This window comes from Tamandua tetradactyla, chromosome 23 (genome assembly GCF_023851605.1).
Source record: "Tamandua tetradactyla isolate mTamTet1 chromosome 23, mTamTet1.pri, whole genome shotgun sequence".
In the NCBI taxonomy this organism is placed as follows: Eukaryota; Metazoa; Chordata; class Mammalia; order Pilosa; family Myrmecophagidae; genus Tamandua; species Tamandua tetradactyla.
The window spans coordinates 33,586,267-33,607,854 of NC_135349.1; the positions used below are offsets into that span (position 1 = coordinate 33,586,267).

The following is a 21,588-nucleotide window of genomic DNA, read 5'->3' on the forward strand; positions in this document are numbered from 1 at the left end:
CTCTGTTAAGGAGTTCATTGTGAGAACAGTTAGAGACATTTGGGCCCTGGAGTCAGGCAGACCTGGGACTGAGTTTTGTTTTTGTCATTTTTGGCTTTGTGGTTGGGCAAATTTCTTCCTCTGTCAAATGGTGAAATAAGAGTACCAACTTCAGCTGTGAGAATTAAGGGGCAGGGAAATTAAGCTTGGAAAATACTCAGCAGAGGACCTAGCCCACAGTCTGAGCTTTAAAAACATGGCAGCTGTTACTATTATTATTACTGTTATATTTAGGCCTAAAATAAGACAGCAAATAAAAGAGAAATGATCTTATATTTTATATATTTTGCTGCTTTGTTTTGATTAAGAGTTTGTAACATTGTTTAACTTTGTAGAAGTTTTCATTTTTCTTTTCTTTTTTTTTAAGAAAGCTGGTATCTGTTGGTACTGTGTCTTTTCCATTTAGCAACAGAGGAGGAAGGGGAGGACTGGGTTCTGTGTGGTGAGCTTCGGTCTTGCCTCTAGGTCCTGTCATGTGTTGAGGTCACATGCCTTACTTATCATCTTTTGCTTTGTGGTATGCTGAAGCTTAACTGGTGGAGTATTACCTTAGGTGATTCTTAATCAGAATCACTGAGAATCACTGCTTTATATAATTTACTCAAATGTTTATTTTGTGCTTCTGGGTGAGGTATTGTTCTAAACCCTCTAAATAATATATATGACTTCTGCCGTCAGGGTTTTTTATCCCTCTACGTGTAGTAAGGCGTGCATCCACATTTCTAAAGTGAAAGGCTGAGAAACCCACCATTAGCCCTCGCTTTAGTGATTATTTACCTTTTGCTGCTGAACTGCACAACTTAGACACTCTTCCTAACTCTTGACAGTCCCATGAAGAAGGCATTATTACCCTTATTTTATGGTTGAGGAAACAAGCTCAGGGAGCCCAAGGTCATGAAACTAATAAGGCACAGGTCTAAAGATCATCCGCATCATAAGAGAGAGGCAGGTAAAATATAGGCTTTTGAGGAGGAAGAATGAGCTTCTGTCTTGTGGGGATGGTGGAAAAAAAGACAAAGGGGGTCTTTATGAAGAGATGGTATTGGAATTAGGACTTGAAGGGTGGGTCGGATTTTTAGAGATGGAACATATGGGAAGAGCTTTGGGGTGGGGGGTAGCCCAGGGGATTAATAGTCTGATTCCTTCACTCTCCTTTGTCATATTGTTTTTTCACTTGGGGTGGAGCCAGTGGATGGGAAGATGGATGATTACCTGTCCTCTGAATGTCATAGTCATATATATGACTTCCATATGGCAGAAATGTGACCACAGTCAGAAACTGTTATACTCTAGATTAACTGTAGAGTCTTAAGTAATCAGAAGGAAGGGGGATTAGTAGAAGCTGGAGCCATGGGAGGAAAGTTTCTGGAGGAGATAGAAATTCAGATGGGTCTTGAAGAATGAGAGAATTTGGAGAGGAGCCTAGTAGGTACAAGGAATAATAACATTACAAGTATGATTGTGAGAATTAGCATCTTATTTGCAAATCCTGAAGGAGTTTCCCTCTCAGGACCAGTAAAGTATTTCATTGGAGAAGCTGGGTGGGCCAGCCCAGCCTGGACAGTGTGGAGTAAGGGGAGGTTTTCTGAAAGTCGGGATGATGACAAGTTCAGCAACTCCACTGGGAAGGAATGTGGCCTGGTTTAATCTGGGGGGTGGGAGCATATAGCCCCTGGAGTGTGATACATAGGCTTCCTTGTTGGGTCTCTGGACAGGGATTCTAGGCAGCAGCAGTGGGAGGAGAGGAAAAAGCTGCTACCAATTTTCAGCACTGGGAAAGATATATTTAGTCCTTTATTCAGGAATATTGAGGATCACCTGCTCTCCTCGTTGAAGCATGGCCTCATGTCTTAGGCCTCCCAAGAATCCCCCTTCCCTAGTCATCTCCTGCTCTTGGTTGTGCACTGACACCTTTTGCCTCTGAACTCAAATTTCATCTAAATGTGGGTGTTCCAGTGGGGGAGACTCTGGCTTGACTGGATCTGGGCCCCCTCGGGTTGAGCAAAGCAGAAAAAGGGATAGCATTTTGGGGAGTGAAGGCAAGGACGTACTATTATTATCAGAGTTGGGCAAGAGGCTGACAAATGGAGAAGCATCATCTTACATAGGATCGTTAGGTCTTCAGGGAGCTGAGGCTTAGATTTAGGGGGCTGCTTTTTAGGAGATGGTGAAATGACCAAGTAGAGCCACCTTAGAGCCTTGTGAGATATTCTGGTCTTACTGTCACATAGGTAAGAAACTTACAAGTGGCCTCCCAGATAATAGTCCACGCCCGTCCATGTTGCAGGGCCAAAGAGGGGGAAGTTCTGCTATGGGACCTGGAAATAGACCCATTTTCAGAGCAGTAGCTTGTTAATTAATTTTCCCATTTGTTCAGTCGGCATATCTTCATTGAGGGCATACCATGCACCAGACACTGCTTTGCAGTGGTGGAGCAGATCAGACCTGGTTCCTGTCTGTCCCTTTCACAGGTCTGATCCCCTAGAGGTGTGATTCACACCCATTGGCTATCATATTTTTAGGGAGGTGTATGTTCCTCCTTCCTATGCTTCCTTTAATTTTATTTTTTACTTCCTTGGCAGATAAGGCCACAGACCCAAGCGTGTCAGAACAGGATTGGTCAGCCATCCAGAATTTCTGTGAACAGGTGAACACTGATCCCAATGGGTAAGATGACTCTGACACACTTGCTTGACTTCGGGGGCACTTCAGGCTGTAAGTGCTTGCCTTTGTCTTTTCCAGACTGTCTTGCACAGCTAGGTTTGTTTTCTTTTCTGTTTCTCACAACCTACTGAAAATCTTATTTTTCTAGAAATGGCAAATTCATATGGTTTTTAAAAAACATAATAGTTTGGAACTGGCAATTACTAAGAATAATTAATATTTTGAAGCACCAACTCTCAGAATAACTCTGAATGTTACTGATAGAAGGTAGCTAAGTTATGTAGTAATGTGAAAGAGTTAAAATATTCTTCATCATTTGAATATAATCTCACAAAATCAGGAAAAGAACAAGGTTTTGTTGAATTCTGTCTCTGAAGCATCTGATTCAAAACTGAAAAGTTAATCATCCAGATGTATAATCTACAAGTTGCTGAATATTCAGCTAGTTTCAAATGAGCCATAATTTTGATCACACTTTCTACTCTAGTGTTCACTTAGCATTTATCATATGGCAGGCAGGGTCTGTGCTGTTCAGAACCTGGTTCCATTTAGGTCTGGACCATGACCACCCAGCTTGGCATTTCAGGGATGGGTTGGCTGAGGGGAGGGTGAGGTGCCATGGGCAGAAGGACCGTGGGTCCCATAGGTGCAAAAGGGTGGGTGGGATTTGGCCCCCTTACAAATTTGTGCTTGGGCTGTGTGCCAGTCACATCCCACCTCTGCTTTGGGACACTTGCTCCAGGGAGGGAGGTGACTTCCCAAGCAAGACTTGGCCAGGCTGGTTAGTGTTTTCCTCCCCACCCTTAGCCCAACACAGGCACCCTGGCTCCTGGCCCACAAGATCCAGTCTCCACAAGAGAAGGAAGCTCTTTATGCCTTAACGGTAAGTTTGATTTGACCCGTATCCTCAGCTTTCCTGCCCTGATGCTAGAGAAAGAGCTGCCAGGGGCTTTGCTTCTGCCCTAGCCCCTTTGTGACTGGGGATGAAGCATCTGGGAGGAGGTTTGTGCTCACAGGCTGTGAAAACAGCAGGATGTAGGAGGTTCTGGGCTCAGATTGTCCCATCTTGAATTTGTTTCTGTAGAGCAACACTGATCTCGCTTTGGGAGAAGAAAAGGAAGGCTTATTCCCTTGTTAGACCAGGCTGGCACAGTCATGTGACCCCAGAGGTCAGATTGAGGGAAGCAGCTTGGTAAGGACCAAAAGACTGAAGAGCACATACTTGGCCTGAAGGGGCAGCTGTCGCACATGGCCAGCTGGCTATTGCCAGGCATGAGCTTGTGCCCAGTGTGCTAGAACTTCTTGTTTATCAAGAGAAAGCAGAAATCCAGATTTTATATGAATTTTCCAGGTTTTTAGATGTTGGCAACTAGTTTGAATGTTGAAAACAATAATGGAGACTAAAGGAAACATATGCTGGGCCAGAGGGTACCCTGTGGTAGAGCATTTCTTGGGTATCACATAACAGATATCTGCCTCTGGGGAGGGAGTGATTCCCTGACCAGTTTCCCTGACCTCTGGAATCTCCCTAAAAGGTGGGTTACCTCAAGGTGCACACACCTCTCTGAGCTGTTTCCTGGGTGCAAACCTGGTAGTTACAACAAGGTCAGACAGGTGATAATTTTCTCTTAATCAGAAAACGTCGCCTTCTCCCTAAAACTTCTTGCTATCATAGGCTTGGGGAAGCATTAGTCATGGTTCTAGCATAGAATCACTGACAAATGCTCATTGGGTACCAGCTGAGCCCTGGAGCCACTGGTTTTCCCCCACCCCATGGGGCTCCTGTTTCTGTGCAGGTGCTAGAGACATGTGTCAACCATTGTGGAGAGAAATTCCACAGTGAGGTGGCCAAGTTCCGCTTCCTGAATGAGCTGATCAAAGTGTTGTCACCAAAGGTGAGTACATGCCAGGCCGGGCCCTGCTCCCTCTACTGTACCCACCCCCAACCATCAAAAATGCCTGTCACCCTTCTCAAGCCAGAGGCCTGCCTGCTCATGACAGAACCTGCTAGGCCTGTCTCAGGCTTGTGAGTGGTCTAAGAGAGGAGGTCCTGTGTGTGAACGCTCTCACGTTCCCACGGTCCAGGAAGGCCATACTCCAGCTGATCCCTGCCCCTGTCTTTGTTAGTATTTTCACATCCTCCCTTGAAAATGGCCTTGTGGGTGGGTGGCCTGGATGGAGGAGGTAAGGAACTCTAGCTTGGAGGCCCAGGTTTGTGGTGGAGATAAGAGAAAACAAACAGGTGTGATTTTTTTATCTTGCCTTTTCTCCTCTTGCCTTGTCCTCTGCACCTTTCCTTCTGCCATCTGTCTTAGCTCCACCATTCTTGGGTAATCAGTCTCGATTGAGCTCTTATTTGCCCTAATCAAAAAGTATGTCTCCAGAGGTGTAGGCAAGGTTTTGTCTTGGGCCCATATGTGGTGGACATTTACTTTTGGCAGTTTTAGAGATTGACTCCTTGAAACCCAGGGAGAGCCTTGGGGTTAGGCACCAGATAATTTGGCCCCCAGCTGTGCCTCAACTCTTAACCAGCCTTGGGCCACTTCTCTGGGCCTAAGGAGCTGTCTCCTTAGCGGGCCTATTGGCTACATAGTCTCCTAAATCCCTTGAGTTCTATGATTCTCTTTCCTTTTTACTTTCAGTACCTAGGGTCTTGGACCACAGAAAAAGTTAAAGGACGAGTCACTGAAATACTCTTTAGTTGGACAGTTTGGTTTCCAGAAGACATCAAGATTCGAGATGCTTATCAGATGCTGAAGAAACAAGGTTTGACTTCCCTTAATTATTGCAATCTTTTTTGATAGTATTTTGCTTCTTCATACTTTTTTTTTTGTATGCCTTGTAACTCTTGAGAGTTTAGGATAGTGGAAATTGAGGTAGATAGCCTTTATGTTTGGTTCTGGTAGACTGGTTTTGGGAGGTTAAATCAGTGTAGTCAGGAGTTGAGCTGAGTTTGAGATTTGTTGCCGTAGTTACCCTCAATATATGAAGCTTCAGATTCGCCTAGTGTTGCCTTTTGTTTACCGTGAGTACTGATTCGCCAGAGGGTTTTTCTCACTGTGTGCCCCACCACAGCTTTAGACCTTCCCTTGGCTCTGTACCTCAGGTTTCTCCATGTCCTTACCGCTTTCCCAGCAGCGCACTGCTTTGCTTATTCCTTGTTGCTGTTAGCTTAGGTGGGGTGGGGGTCATTCTCGGTCCTGATTAAACCTTAGTCTTAGGCAGGCACTGTGTCCTTGAGTCTTAGGGTAGGACCTACACATTGATTGTGTCTCACCATAAGCCTGGGCCCATGACATTCCTGCCTGTACCCCAGGGATGAAAGTGCTTTTCTATTCCCTTTCCCAGGCTACAGTGGGTTTTCACTAGTGTTCTAAGGCTTTTGTTCTTTGGAGAGGCAGAGGAGAGGATTAGGTGGGCCTTTAGGCCTTCCCTAGACTCTGAGAGTACCTGGTGAGGCAGTAGGAGTAAAACCTGTTCTCTTTGTGTCTGTGGTCCCTAGAGTTCTGAGTTTTTTTAGCTAGCTCACACCAGTCTGTAAGAAATGTTTAAAAATTTTTAGCTGAATTTAGCTGGTGTTGTCTCTTATCTCTCTTTGGATGCATTCTCTTTCTTTAGATCTCAAGTTAATTGAGTGTCCTGCAGTCCCAACTCTCCAATGGATTGAAGAAGAATTGTGAATTTGCAGATTGTCTAGTGTTCTTGTTGTCTGGGGGGGATTCTATTCCCAACTTTTGCCGTCCTGCATAAAGGCTGCAAATCTCTTCTCTTTTAGCTTGGGTTCTTTAGAAGCAGGATCCTGGATCCAGGATGGACTATTTTTTCAGATTACACACAGTCACTTAATGTTTTTGGGAGTCACATCAGGGATGCTGTAGGATTTTCTGGGCCCTACAAGGTTATGTGCCTATACAAAATGATGAGTATTCTTATAGCATAAGGCCCATAGACTGATAGCCATAGGGTCTGGTTCTCCTCTTAGTTGGCCACAGTTGTTGTTCTGTTATCTAGCCAGAGGTCCCTGCAAAGGCTGTTATGTCCTGGCTTTACATAGAGCTTTTCTGAGAAGTTATGCAGACTCTGCTCATACCCTGGATATATTCTTATAAAATCATTGGCAGTGTTTTCCTATGGGATATTAGGAACCAGGGATCTATGGACCTATATTGGATCCAGTTGAAGTCAGTGGATACCAAGATTAGTATCTTAATTTCATGAATTACATATTTCAGGAATCATAAAGCAAGACCCTAAACTACCAACGGACAAAATCTTACCCCCACCTTCTGCCTGGCCCAAGAGTTCCATTTTTGATGCTGATGAAGAAAAGTCAAAGGTAAGGAGCTTTCCCTGACCCTAGTGGCCTACCTGGTCTCTCATGCCAGTAGTATCCACCTGTTTTAGGTGTGTCTCTGAAAACTGCCGCATATCCCCTGAGGGGCATAGTCCTTTCACATCACTATGACCACCCTGTTGAAACCACTTTTGGTAGGGGAGGGGGATGATCATAATAATTACACTCTCATGTCAGTGTGAGGATTTGATAAGGTAGTGCATGTCAAGTGCGTAAGCTGTTGTTATTAGTGTGAATTCTGATACTGCTGCTGCCTCCATGCTGTGCCACTTAACACAAAGCTTATGGTTTCACTTGTTCTTCTTTATTCTCTCTAGCTTCTGACACGGCTTCTGAAGAGCAGCCACCCTGAGGATCTTCAGGCTGCAAACCGACTGATCAAGAATCTGGTCAAGGAGGTGGGCAGTTTTCCAACTGGCTCTTTTTTTCTTTTAACTTTTGATTGTATAATATAATGTATATATACAAAACAAAGAAAGGTAAAAGCAACAGTTTTCAAAGCACTCTTCAACAAGTAGTTACAGGTCAGATCCCAGAGTTTGTTATGGGCTACCATACCATCATCTCAGATTTTTCCTTCTGGTTGCTCCAGAACATAGGAGGTTAGAAGGAATAAATATTTTTTTATCATCACAATGGACTTTTTTTCTTTTTTGTGGGGAAAAAAAGCATATATAAAAAAGGCAGGGTGGGCCACAGTGACTCAGTAGGCGAAGTTCTCGCCTGCCATGCTGGAGACCAGGGTTTGATTCCCGGTACCTGCCCATGCACAAAAAAAAAAAAGAGAGCAACAAATTTCAAAGTACAGCACAACAATTAGTTGTAGAACATATTTCAGAGTTTGGTATGGGTTACAGTTCCATAATTTTAGGTTTTCACTTCTAGCTGCTGTAAGATACTGGAGACTAAAAGAAATATCAATATAAGGATTCAGCAATCTTATTCGTTTGTTAAATCCTACCTTCTCTGTATAACTCCACCATTACCTTTGATCTTTCTCTCCTCCTCTTTAAGGGTATTTGGGCTATGACCATTCTAACTTCTTCATGTTGGAAGGGGCTGTCAGTAATATGGGGTAGGGAGATGGAACTAGTTGATGTACAGCTGGTTGTTTAGAACCAGAATTTGATGAGGGTATATGAATGTGCAGTAAGGTGTGGGTGAGCCACTGGTGGGGAGGGGGATAGCCTCCTGGCTCTGAACTAGGGAATAGCTGTGGGCTCCTTGGAGGGTAGCTAGAAGCAGAAATCATAGTACTTCCTAAATCCTTTTGTCCATGGAGCTCGAAGCATTTATAGACACCAGCTTCTCTCTCAGTAATAGGTATTGGTGCTATAGGTATTGGCCAGAGAGCTCAAGGCCTTGGTACAAAGTATGAGAACACAAGGTGCCCAAATGTCATTATCTCGCCCAGGAGATATTCTGGATTGAGTGTTTCCATGCTCACTGAGCATGCACCCATTCACTCAGAACTCTCTCTGTCCAGGAATATGGCCCTTTCTTCCCTTGTTTAGGTTTTGTCCAGGGCTTCTGCTTCCTTAATTCCACCCTCTTCTTTCTCCTAAAAGGAGCAAGAGAAATCAGAGAAGGTGTCCAAGAGAGTCAGTGCAGTGGAGGAAGTTCGCAGCCATGTGAAGGTGCTGCAGGAAATGCTGAGCAGGTACCGCCAGCCTGGGCAGGCCCCACCAGACCATGAGGCCCTGCAGGTGATCTTCAAGTTTTATTTGGGGTAACTGGCATACTATAATGCAGTTGAAGTGTATACTTCAAGTTTTGACATGTATATATATATCCATGAAACCATCATTACAACCGAGATAGTAAACACATCCATCACCCCCCACAGTTTCCTTGTGTCCCTTTGTAATCTCACCCTTCATCTCTTCCCTGTGCCCCTCCATCCCCAAGCAACTGCCCATCTACATTCTGTTTACTTTTCATTTTCTAGACTTTTGTATGAATGAAATTATACAATATGTAGTTTTTTTTAGGGAGTGCTGGTCTGGCTTTTTTCACTTGGCATAATTATTTGAGATCTATCATGTTGTTGCATGTATCAATAGTTTATTTTTATTGCTGAGTAATATTCTATTGTATGGATATACAATATTTTGTTCATCAGTTGATGGATATTTGGGTGGTTTATACTTTAGCTATATGCCTATGAACACTTTCGTACAAGTTTTTGTGTGAACGTATGTTTTCATTTCTCTTGAGTAGATATGTAGTAGTGGAATTGCCAGGATATATGGCAATTCTGTTTGTTAACTTCCTGAGGAACTGCCAAATGGTTTTCCAAAGTGACTGCACCATTTTACAATCCCACCAGCAATGTATGAAGGTTTCAGTTTCTCCACATCCTTGTCAACACTTGTTATTATCTCTTTTTTATTAATCCATTCTAGTGGGTAAATCTCTGTGTGGTTTTGCATTTCTCTGCTGGTTTATGTTGTATTTTCTTTTGTGTGCTTTTTGGCTATTTGCATATATATTCTTTGGAGAAATGTCTATAACTCTTTTGCCTGTTTTTTTTAAATTGTATTTTTTTTTTTTTTTTTTTTTAAAGACAGAGAGAAGGAAGGAAGGATAGAAGGAAGGAAGGAAGGAAGAAAGGGAAACATTTTTAAACATTTTCTTGTTTTATTGTATTCTGTTTCTCCGTTTTTGTTACATGGGCTGGGGCCGGGAATCGAACCGAGGTCCTCCGGCATAGCAGGCAAGCACTTTGCCCGCTGAGCCACCGCGGCCCGCCCTTAAATTGTATTTTTATTTTGAGTTGTCCAGGTTGTATATATTGCAGTTCAAGTCTTTTATCAGATATTATTGGCAAAATTTTTCTCCCATTTATCTTTTTTTTTTTATTTTTTTTTTAACATGGGCAGGCACTGGGAATCAAACCCGGGTCCTCTGGCATGGCAGGCAAGCATCCTTGCCTGCTGAGCCACCGTGGCCCACCCCTCCCATTTATCTTTTCACTATCTTGATAGTGGAGATATCATTAGATATTTGATCATCTTTTTTAAATTTATTTTTATTTTTTCATTTGATAGTCTTTTGAAGCACAGAAGTTTAATTTTGAAGTCCAGTTTATTTTTCTTTTGTTGCTTGTACTTTTGATGTCATGTCTAAGAAACCACCATTTGTCTGTTTCAAGTGGGACTGGAATGCTCTCTGAGGCAACTATTCTCTTAGCTGTCCTTGGATTTCTGCCTCTTGCATCACTCTGCTTTTTCTCCGGTCTTCTCTCTTTGCATTCCAGCTTTTGATGCCTCTCTGTGCACAGTAGACACAGCGTTTTCCTACTCTTTAGTTTCCTTCCATTTCACAAGAGTTGCAGAAATAATCTAAGTTCTTTCTCAATTCCCAGTTCTTGAGAGAAGAGTCTGTGGCCACCTTGGCCTATACATCTGCTCCTTGTTCAGTCAGCTGTGATGGGGATTGAGTAGAATTGTGGAGAAATTCATGCTGGGCTTCCTCTGTGGGTAGAGGAGATGTACTCAGAAGGGATGGTGGGCTTGGGCCAGGTGAAAACTGCAAAGCCTGCCTGTCTTTCAGGCTGAGGTTGCACAGGATCCTTTAGGAAGGTCTCTGTTGGGCTTTTAGGTGGCACTCATTTTCTCATGCAGAATGATAACTTGCTGAAGACAGGATACAGGCAAACTTTGGAGAATCTGCCACTATTTGCTGGCAAGCGGCTACCTAATACTGAAGTCCGGAATCAATTTACCTGACAGAGTGGAACCTGGGTTCCTCCAGGCAGGAGCAGAGGGAGGAGTTTCCTTTCTGGAACTAATCCAAGCAGCTCTCTCATTTTACTATTCTGGGGGGTAGGGGGACTTCTGTAGACACAGGGAGGCTGGGAGTGTTTTTAATTAATGGACCTCCCTCACAAGGAAGAGATAAGAAAGTGGAAATCCTCACTGTTAGTATGGGGAGCATGAAATCATCCAGAGCACTTTCCTGGGGTGAGGAAAATGAGACTCCCCAGATGTTATTGGGGAGAATGAAGGTAGCCCTAGGGAAACCCTTTGGGTAGGAATGAGGGGTTTCCTTGTAAAGGGAAGACTGGCATCAGATACCAGTTAGGATGGGAAGTTGGGCTGTTACTTGTGAAACAGGAAGTCACTGAAAGCTTCCTTGTGGGTCATCCCATTGTTAAAGCAGTTCTAGCTGAGGGCAGGAAAGGAGCTTGAGGGGAGGGCTTTGTATACACTGAGATGGCAAGCTCTCTTCTGAGCTGAGACCTTTAGTCACTTTTTTAAATTCTTTAATTTTAAAAAATTATACATTTGTACCTCAGACTTCTTTCTTCTGAAGCTATAACTGCCACATTACTTTAAACTTGAGGTTTTGAGTTTTTTTTTGAATTGTGGTAACATATACATCATAACATTTCTCATTTTAACTGCCTTCAAGCAATACAATTAACTGGCACTAATTATTTTCATAATGTTGTGCTGTTAGCACCACTATCCATTACCAAAACGTTTTCACCATCCCTCACAGAAACTCTGCACCCATTAAGCATTGACTCCCTGTTCTCCTTACCCTTGGTAACCTGAAATCTACTTTCTGTCCATGAAACTATATATTCTAGTTATTTCATATAAGTGAAACCATAGAATATCTGCCCTTTTGTCTTTGGCTTATGTTCATCCTCATCCACATTATACATGTATCAGAACTTCATTCTTTTTTTAATGGCTGGATGATATTCCACACGCACGCGCACACACACATGCACACCACATTTTATTTATCCATTCATCAGTTGATGGACAGTTGGGTTGCTTCCATCTTTTGCCCATTTTGGATAATGCCATTATGAACACTGGTGTCCATGTATTCCTTTGGGTCTGTGCTTTCAATTCTTCTAGGTATATATCTAGAAGTGGGATTGCTGGGTCATATGGTAATTTTATATTTTATGAGAAAATGCCAGACTTTTCCACATAAATGGTGCAGTGGCTGCACCATTTTATATTCCCATCAAAAAATGCATGAAGGTTCCTATTTCTCTGCATCCTTACCAGCACTTCTTTTCTTTTATTTTTTTAAAATGGATATTCTAGTGATTGTAAGGTGGTATCTCATTGTGGTTTTGATTTGCACTTCCCCAATGGCTACTGATGATTTTTTTTTTTTTTTTTTTTAACATGGGCAGGCACCGGGAATCGAACCCAGGTCCTCTGGCATGGCAGGCAAGCATTCTTACCTGCTGAGCCACCGTGGCCCGCCCTGATGAATATTTTTGATGTGCTTAATGGCCATTTGTCCTTTTTTGGAGAAATGTCTATTGAAGTCCTTGGTTCTTTCTTTTTTTTTTTAATGCTGTATGGCAGGGTCACATTTCATTCTTTTTCCATGCGAGTATCCCATTATTGCAGCACCGTTTGTTGAATTTTTTTGTTTGTTTGGTTGCTTGTTTTGGGGAAGTGCATGGGCTGGGAAATTTTTGGTCCATTTATGTTGTTGAGCTATAGTTCTTTATATATTTTGGATATTAAACCCTTATCAGATATATGGTTTCCAATTACTTCCTCCCATTTTATAGGTCTTTTAACTTTCTTGATAATGTCAAGAAAAAAAAGCTTTTTGATATAGTGCCATTTATTTCTGCTTTTGTTGCTTGTGCTTTTGTTGTAAAGTCTAAGAGTCCATTGCCTAGTACAAGGTCCTGAAGTTCTTCTCCTGTTTCCATCTGTGAGTTTTATAATTTTAGCTCTTATATTAGGTTTTTGATTCAGGTCATTGTTTTGCATGTGGGTATTCAGTTTTCCCAGCACCATTTGTTAAAGTTCAGTCATGATTTGGGATGGTCCAAGGAGGATTCCAGAGGTTCCAAGAGGTTGCCATGTGCTTGGAGTCACCTAGGGCTTTGCTGTGAGGGTTCTAGGTATGTGTTGTGAAATCAAGCTCTGCTTCCCAGGTCGTGTATGAAAGGTGTGAAAAGCTGCGGCCCACCCTGTTCCGGCTGGCGAGTGAAACCACAGATGATGATGACGCGCTTGGTAAGACTTTTATTTCTTTTGGTATAGATAGCACCCCAGAGTGTTAGAAACCCTAAAGCAGATATGATCCTTCTTGTCCTGTGACTCTGGTGCCAGAATCAAGAATGAATCTTATATTGATTTGGCTTAGGAAGGGGTGGAACTTTACCAAATCGAGTAGTTGTGAGTGAGATAGAAGAGAAGATAATACTGAAGTCTTGAAGAAAGGATGGAAGATCCATGAGAGGTCTATGCAGCTGCTGGGTCGGCACAGCTTAAATGCCTTCAGGGGCCAAGGAGGGCCTAAGTGAGGCAGGCCAGTGAGGAGTGGTAAGGACAGTGGAGAATTGTCACAGGTACTAAACGAAGTTTTTAAACTTTTTACTATGGAAAATCTTAAAACACATAAATCCTATATACTTTATACCCATCTTTAACAATTACCAACTCATGTCGAGTTTTTTTTGTTTGTTTCCTCTCTACCCTTTTCCCACCCAAATAGATCTATTTTGAAACAGATCCAAATATTTTAAAATGGAATATTCAGTCAGTGATCAGGTTTCCCTGATCAAATCTCGTTCTGACTTGCTTTTTATTTTAAATACAGTTCTAAGACTCAAAAGAAGATGCATTCTTTGCTATTTGTTGATAACTCTTTTTTGGGGGGGATGGATTTTGAATATATTTTTATTAGAAATTCACAGATGAATTAAACTAGAAAGACAGTTGAGAAGGCTGCTGTTTTTAGTGTTAGTTGCTGTTTTGTGCACATTTTAATTTGCAGGCTCACCTTAACTGATAGGATTTATCTTTTTACCTATTCTACCCCATTTCCTGTTTTAATGTTACCTCCATCTAGAAGCTGAAATTTCCTAGTCCAGACCTAAGATGTCTTGGGATTGCTGATACTCTTGAATTATTTTTAATTAGTATAACCTCTCTACTACACGTCATCCTTTTTTCTTTCTTGAATGAAGAGGAAGACCTGTTAGAGTTTCTCTTGGTCTCAGATTTACTGATTGCTTCTTCATGGTGTTTTTTTAATGTTTCTCTGTTCCTGATATTTCTTATAAATTGTTAATAGGCTCAGGAAGCTTGATCAGATTCAGGTTCAGTTTGGGGGTTGGAGAAGGACAAAAATACTTCATTGTTGGTATTCAGAAAGCAGTTGGTATCTGGTTGTTTTTTTTATGATGGGTAATTATTGTTTAAACCCATTACTTTTTCAGTAGTTGCAATGAGGTCAAGATATTCAAATTTAATTTTTTAAACAACTTGCACATGCTGCATGAAATACTTGCTGGCTGAATTCATCTTCATGTTGCCAGTTTGTACCCTTTGTCCCACAGTGAAAAAATCAACAGGAAATATGTGGTTGGTCACTTCTGAGAAGTAATCTTCCAGAACTCTGGTCTGCCCTTTGCTGTTCTCATGTCTCTAGGAGAGATTTGTTTGCAGGTAACCAGACTACAGGATGCTGTGGCCACAGCCAGAGTCATTTTCCCTGCTTCCTTTAAGGCATCTTGGCTGCTTGGTACCCTTTCTAAATAGGGTTGACCTAGGCTGATGCAGCTGGTGATTACTCATAGGTGTTCTCACCTATGAGACAGTGGTCTGAGCTGTGAGACCAAACTAGAATTTAGGAGAGTCTTCTCCTGTCTCACAGAAATACAATGCAAACCTCATTTATCACTTTAAATTTCCTAGTAGCTAAATTAGAAAATGAGTAAATCAAGGTGATAAATTTAACCACTCTGTAATCAATTTTTTTAAAGAAACACTAGTGATATTCTATATTATTTTATGTGAAGTTTTTGAAATTCAGTGTGTATAGCACATTCCAATTTAGAGGCCAAATCTTCATCAGAAATACTTGATCTATATTTAGATTTCTGAAAAAACAGATTCGTGTACTAAACTGTTCCATATATAACTTTAAATAAAGCTTTACAATGATTGACTCATACACCAAAAAAGCATATTCCCTTGGAAAGGTCTACATGGACAAAACATTTTCAGGTTTTAAGTGTAAATTAATTAAAGTTGAAACTGAAGGCTTAATTCTTGAATTAAAGGAGCCGAATTTCAAATGCTTACTAGCCTCATGGTAGACATTGCTGGCATAGGTTAAAAACTGGGTTTCTTCTACTTTGTGAGTGCCAAAATGTGCTAGAGCTCAGGGGTTTGAGTGACAGTGTAACAGGAAGTGCCTATTCACATGATCTGGGGCAGGAGGCCTGGATATAGTGAACCTGCCACTTGAGGGCATTTTGTGGAACAACTTAGGACTGACGGACTGAGTCTGTTAGTACAATAAAACAAAGGGTTTTTGTTTTTCTTTCATCCCTCAGGGGAGATTCTCCAGGCAAATGACCTCCTCACCCAGGGAGTTCTCCTGTACAAACAGGTGATGGAGGGCCGTGTCACCTTTGGGAACACAGTGACCAGCTCATTGGGAGACATACCTGTCTCCAGAGGTATGTGGAAAAGGCCTCTCTTTGTGCCCTCTGCCTTGGAGCAACCCTCAAATCCCAGAAAGAAAATAGATCCTCAAAAATGCAAAAACTTGCCCTCTTCTTCCTTTTCTGTGAAAATGGGCTTCATGAACAAACCTCTGCCAAGGGTGCCATCAGGAACTGGCTGCTGAGTTGGACCCCACCTTGGCTACACACAGAATAAATGGCTTTTGTGCTCAAGTTTGGATTCTTCTCATGAGTGCTTACTAAGGGAGCTGGAGACCAAAGAAATGGTCTTTTTTTGATTCCTAGTGCCCACCTAGCTGTGTGAGCATCACCTGGAGCACTTGTTAAAATGCAGATTCTTAGGTTGCTCACTTGGGTCTTCTGAACCAAGACATCTTTTGGTATCTGCATTTTCATCAAGCATTTGTGATTCTGATGAGCTGTGCACAGACCTCAAAGGCCTCTGAGCTGGAGAAGGAAGTTGGGTCTGCTGCTGTTGGAGGAAGGCAGTTTTCTGATCAGAACAGAGGTGGGAATGCAGTTTTCTGGCAGCCTCATATTCCAGATGCCGACTCAGGCCGTGTCAGGGGGCTCAGCTGAGGTGCAAGGTCCTAGTGGGGATGTATTGAGGGTGGGGGAAAGTGATTTCTTTTGTTTAAGATGAGCCCTGAGGCAGGCTGGCAGGATTTAAGTGGGGACTTTGCTCACATGTTTGACTTAATCTCCTAACCCTGTTTGTTTTAAAGTCTTTCAGAATCCAGCTGGCTGTGTGAAGAACTGTTCCCTGATTGACTTGGAGCTGGACGATGGATCTGAGCAGGCTAGGAGTGTGGCACCATCTTTGCTTCATCAGGACCTGGCAGCCTTAGGTGAGCATAGGTGTTTAGGGGCAGCAGGCACAGAGTGCTTTAGGAGGGAGAGAGGGAATAATCTGCTTCCCTTTGGGGAGAATATGATGTCTGTTTCTGAGGGAATACGGTATCCTGGGTAGTTCCGGGTCTCAGATTTGTTACAGATGAATCACTTCTGTCTGGGCAGTGTTCTGAATGTTCTAGAAAGAGTGGGACAGCGTGTCAGAGAGAGTTATTGTTGTGCATCTTACTCTGTTCTTTCTTCCAGGGATCAGTGATGCACCTGTTACAAACAAGGTATGGGAGATCTTCCTAGGATCCAAGGAGGGCGGGGGAAAGTTTTTCAAACCTGCCTCATGAGAACACAGTGCTGACTAGTGGAGAACTGTCTTAGCGGGCAGTTCCGAAGCCTCTGCCTCACCTATCCTCTCTAGCTTGAACCCCCAGGGGCAGACCTTTCTTTCCTCTCCTTATATACCTGTCCTTACTAGGCTCCTACATGCTGAAGGTCTGCTCAGAAGTCCTGCATTCACTTGCCCCTTCTTTCTCCTTCTGTGCTAAGAAATGCAGTAAGCCCTGGGCTGCAGCAGCTTTGGTGGGGTCAAGAGAGCTGTGCTGCGTGGGGCTGATGGTCATCCTACCCTGGCCTTATTTTAGCTATTTCTGGTTTGACAGGTTGCCAGTCAGAATTGCTGTAAGGAAAAGAGAGATCCCACCCCTACCACCCTGTCTGGTGGTGGTGTTCAGAGCCCTTCTGCAGAAAGGAACTTACTGGATTTCCTCTCACCACAGCCATCTCTGGGCCCTCTGTGAGTCTTCTGGGCAAGGGAAGTAGAAGAGTTGGGCTCTTGCAGAAGGGTCCGAGAGTGGTGCTCTAATACAGCTATGCCCTCCACCCTTGAGGAGCTTCTTCCTTTATATTAAAATTCAACATGCTGCCTCCCCTGTTCTCCTCTACTCCCCATCCTAAGTCATGACACTGCATACTTTGACCACAATCACTGAAAAGGGCTTATTTAAGGAAGAGGAGGAGGAGGAGGAGGAGGAGGAGATGATGATGATGATTGACTTTAATTTTTTATTGTTGACTCATTTTTACACAAATGGTATTATAATTTACAAGCTGCAGTCCAAAGTGGCTTTTTTTATATTACATTATATCTTTGACATACTTCCATGTCGATTTATATAAATCTGTCTCAATTTTTCTTTTAAAATTTTTGAAATAACTTTAAACTTACAGAGAAGTTGCAAAAATAATTAAAAGACAATGCATAGAACTCCAGTATACCCCCTCACCCAGATACCCAGATCTACCAAATTCTAATATTTTGTGACATTTATTATATCATATTTCTATCTGTTTCTCTGTTATCCAGGCATCTAAGAGTGGTTTGCATACCTCATGCTCCTCTAACACATACACTTCCAGGTACATTTCCTGAGGACAAGGATACTCACTGTGTAACCATCTTATATACAGCTAACAAGTTCAAGAAATTTACTGTTGATACAAAGCATATAGTCTATACTGCAGTTTTTTTCAAATTTTCCAGTAGTATTTTTTTTTTAAAATTGTTATTTTAGTAACATATATAGAACCTGAAATTTCCCTTTAATCCCATTCAGGTATATATATTTCAGTGTTACTAATTGCATTCACAGTGTTGTGCTACTAGTGCTATCATCCATTACTAAAACCTTTTATCAACCCCCATAGAAATTATTTACCAGTTAAACTTTAGCTCTTATTCCCTACCCTGTCCCTACCCCTGGTAACTTGTATTCTAGTTTTTGACTCTCTGAATTGGATTATTCTGATTATTTTATATCTTTGAGATCATACAATATATGTCCTTTTGTGTCTGGTATATTTCAGTCAGAATATCTTCAGGGTTCATTCTTGTTGTGGGATGTATCAGAAATTAGTTCCTTTTTACAGCTGCATAATATTCGATTGTATGAATATACCATTTTGCTTATCCAGTCACCTGTTGATGGACACTTGGGGTTGCTTCCATCTTTTAGCAATTATGTGCTTCATTCATCTTAACAGGTACATAATAATTCATTGTATGGATATATTTAAATACTTCCATCTTATAGATGTTTACAGAGTTTCCATTTTGCAAGTATTTGGAATGTTTTTGTTTTTGATTTGTATACCGTGTGGTTGGGGTTACATTTTATGCTTTTCCATGCGAATAACTTGAAGTGTTTCCATAGTACAGATTTCTAAACGTGGAGGTGGTCTAAGGTATAAATATAAGAATATTTTCATAGATCTTGTCCAGTTGCTCTTGGAAAAGTAGTTATCGTCCCCCAAACAGTCTGAGTGTGCCCGAGTCCTTGATGGTGACTCCAGGGCCTGGTAGAAATGTAGATATGCTGGAAGATCATTTCTGCTTGCACCCAGAAGGGGATTCTTTCGTTTTACTCACCTCAACTAGGGTGCAGGGTTCCTGGAATCATTCTCAGTTAAGTGGTTACTTCTCTAGATTTCAGATTTCAATTTGTTTTCCTAATGAACAGAATCATGAAGTAAGAAATGATCAGTGTAAATTGTCTATCTTCTGCCCAGGTCATGTCACTCTGTCGAGACCTAAATCACGCTAGGAAACTTAACCTGAATAGCCTGTGAGACTGTGTGACGACTGCGACACCATCAGTAACCTCAATAACAATAGCTCTAGTTTACTGCATGCTTATGTGCAGAAGCTCCAGGTGCTGTCCATATGCTGTCTCCTTTAATTCTTTTGTTTTTAAAAGATACAAATATGAATATTTATTTAGAACAAGACAAATTATAAATTTTCACAGGTTGACATATACTCACTTTTCCATTTTTTACTGATCATTTTTATGATCTATCATCCCAAAATTTAGTGGCTTAAAATGATAATTTTATTGTCACCGATAATTCTAGGGGTTGACTGAGCTCAGCTAGGCAGTCCTTATTCAGGGTCTTTCTGAAGTTGCAGTCAGATGGTGGCTGGAGCTGAGATTATCTTGGGGCTCACTTGCTGATGGTCTGGAGTTGATGGTGACCACGGCTGGGAACTCAGCTGGGACTGGTAACTGAAATATCTATTTGTGGCCATTCCATATGTTTCTCCATTTCCTCATGGCATGCTGATTGGACCTGAAGAGGATATGAACACTGAGTCTTCTTTTATTAACTAGTTTTAGTTTTGTATTTTTGCTGTAACAAATTCCTTTTATGAACTAGTTTTAGTTTTGTGTTTATGCTATAACAAATTCCCACAAATCTAGTGGCGTAAAAACAAGACAGATTTATTATCTTACAGTACTAGAGATGAGAAGTTTGAGATGGGTCCTTCTGAGCTAAAATCATGGTGTCAGTAGGGCTGTGTTCTTTCTGGATGCTCTAGGGAAGAATCCATTTCCTTGCCTTTTCCAGCTCTAGAGGCTTTCCACATTCCTAAGCTTGTGACTCCCTCCCTCCATCTTCAAAATCAGTATTATACTCTCTTCTTCAATTCTTACAACAGCCCTATGAAGTAGATTCTTTGGTTTTCCCTGTTTTACAGATGAGGAAACTGGGACATAGGTTAGGTTACTTACCTAAAAGGTATACACCTCTAACTATGTATACCTTCTTCCTTATCTTGTTCAGAAGAAAGCCTAATTACAGATTCCTGAAATTCTGTAGAATTTTAGCTTGTCTTTTATATCTCTTATTTCTTTGCAGGAATCATGTTCCCCAGAAAAGCATCCCCAAGGAAGTGCTGCCAGGTACGAAGTCCTCTCCAGGTTGGTCCTGGGAGGCTGGCCCATTGGCTTCTTCCCCATCTTCCCAGAACACACCTCTGGCTCAAGTGTTTGTCCCTTTGGAGTCTGTTAAGCCCAGTAAGTACAGCTTCACCCCTGCTTTTCTTTGTATTAGAAGCCCAACCTTATCTACTCACATGGCCCTTAAAATTGAGGAGACGAATGGTAGAAATTTCTCCAGGGTGGTAAATATATAGCTTCAGGACCTCTTAGCTAATATTTTCCTTGAAGTCTTGGGGTTGGCACTGGAATGATGTTGCCTGGCAGAATTTAATGAGGGGTCTTGAGTCTACTTAGGGACATGCTGTTCATTCATTTGTAATTCAGAGACGGGAATGTTCCAGATGGTCTGATATGACTGGGAAGAGGTGGAACTTGAAGGAAAGGAAGACTTTAACTAATGATCCTCTGTCTCTAGGGATCTTCATTAAAGCTTGAAAGTGGATATTATCTATACTTCAGGGGAACACATGGAAGGCCCTACTAAGTTATTTGACCACCTACTCAGGGTCAGGGCACTGCAAAGCAATGGAGCAGAGCCACAGGCTTTGACTCCAGGCCCAGGCTGTCCCCACAGAGCACAGAGGCCCCTGCCCTCCACATGGGGAGGTTGCAGCAGGCCCTGAAGCCAATAGGAACCCTCTGCAAATTAGCTTTAATTTTTGATTTAAAAAGTAATGTATGTTCAAAGTAGAAATTTTAGAAGAGATAGACTAAAATCATCCATCATCACTGGCCAGTGATGGTCCTCTTCTGTTAATGTCTTAATGTAATTTTTTCCTTGTCTTATCCATGTACGTATATACATATACATATTTTGGTAGAATTGGTACCAAAGTATGTATAGACTGTTTTATATTCTCCATTTTTATTCACTAGTACATTATAAGCCCAGAAGCACTTTTGTCCTCTGTTGTTCTTCTAAAACTTGTTTTTTTTTTTTAACTGTTTGTTTTGAAATAATTTCAAAATAATTACAAGCCAGTTGCAAAAGTGATACAAGCCCTTACAGAGAACTCCTTTGTACCCACACTCTCCAAAACCTAGATACAATAGTTTTACATTTTGTCACCTTTATTGTATTATTCTCTTGATCTGACATCTTATCTGTTTTCTGAACATTTGAGAGCAGGTTGCACGCTTGCGAGCGGTTTGCAGGCATCATACTTCTTGAACATACACTTCCATTTACATCTCCTGTGAGCAAGGCTATTCAGTCATGTATGTGATCCCCTTAAGTGTAAGAAATCTAACACTGATATTATAAAGTATACATTCTCTATTCCAGTTTTTTCTTATTTCCAGTGTTTTTTGAACGTTTTGTCCTCCATTCTCAGATCCAATCCCCTATTGTGTATTGCATTTGTCATTATCTCTTTAGTTTTTCTTTTTTTTTAAACTATAGAAACATATATCACATAAATAATTCCAAATCT

At 41.7% G+C, this 21,588-nt stretch overlaps 1 protein-coding gene across 1 annotated transcript in view; it reads left to right on the forward strand.

Moving 5' to 3' along the window:
* The window catches only part of GGA2 (golgi associated, gamma adaptin ear containing, ARF binding protein 2), a 39,539-nt gene that overhangs the window by 4,785 nt on the left and 13,166 nt on the right, over window positions 1-21,588 (forward strand). Inside the window, exons 2-14 of the mRNA XM_077141552.1 lie at window positions 2,622-2,706; window positions 3,511-3,586; window positions 4,500-4,598; window positions 5,346-5,469; window positions 6,936-7,039; window positions 7,375-7,455; window positions 8,626-8,763; window positions 12,987-13,068; window positions 15,399-15,524; window positions 16,256-16,378; window positions 16,629-16,657; window positions 17,036-17,169; window positions 20,073-20,230. Of these exons, the coding sequence (XP_076997667.1) occupies window positions 2,622-2,706; window positions 3,511-3,586; window positions 4,500-4,598; window positions 5,346-5,469; window positions 6,936-7,039; window positions 7,375-7,455; window positions 8,626-8,763; window positions 12,987-13,068; window positions 15,399-15,524; window positions 16,256-16,378; window positions 16,629-16,657; window positions 17,036-17,169; window positions 20,073-20,230 (1,359 nt within the window). The remainder of the gene's footprint in view (window positions 1-2,621; window positions 2,707-3,510; window positions 3,587-4,499; window positions 4,599-5,345; window positions 5,470-6,935; window positions 7,040-7,374; window positions 7,456-8,625; window positions 8,764-12,986; window positions 13,069-15,398; window positions 15,525-16,255; window positions 16,379-16,628; window positions 16,658-17,035; window positions 17,170-20,072; window positions 20,231-21,588) is intronic.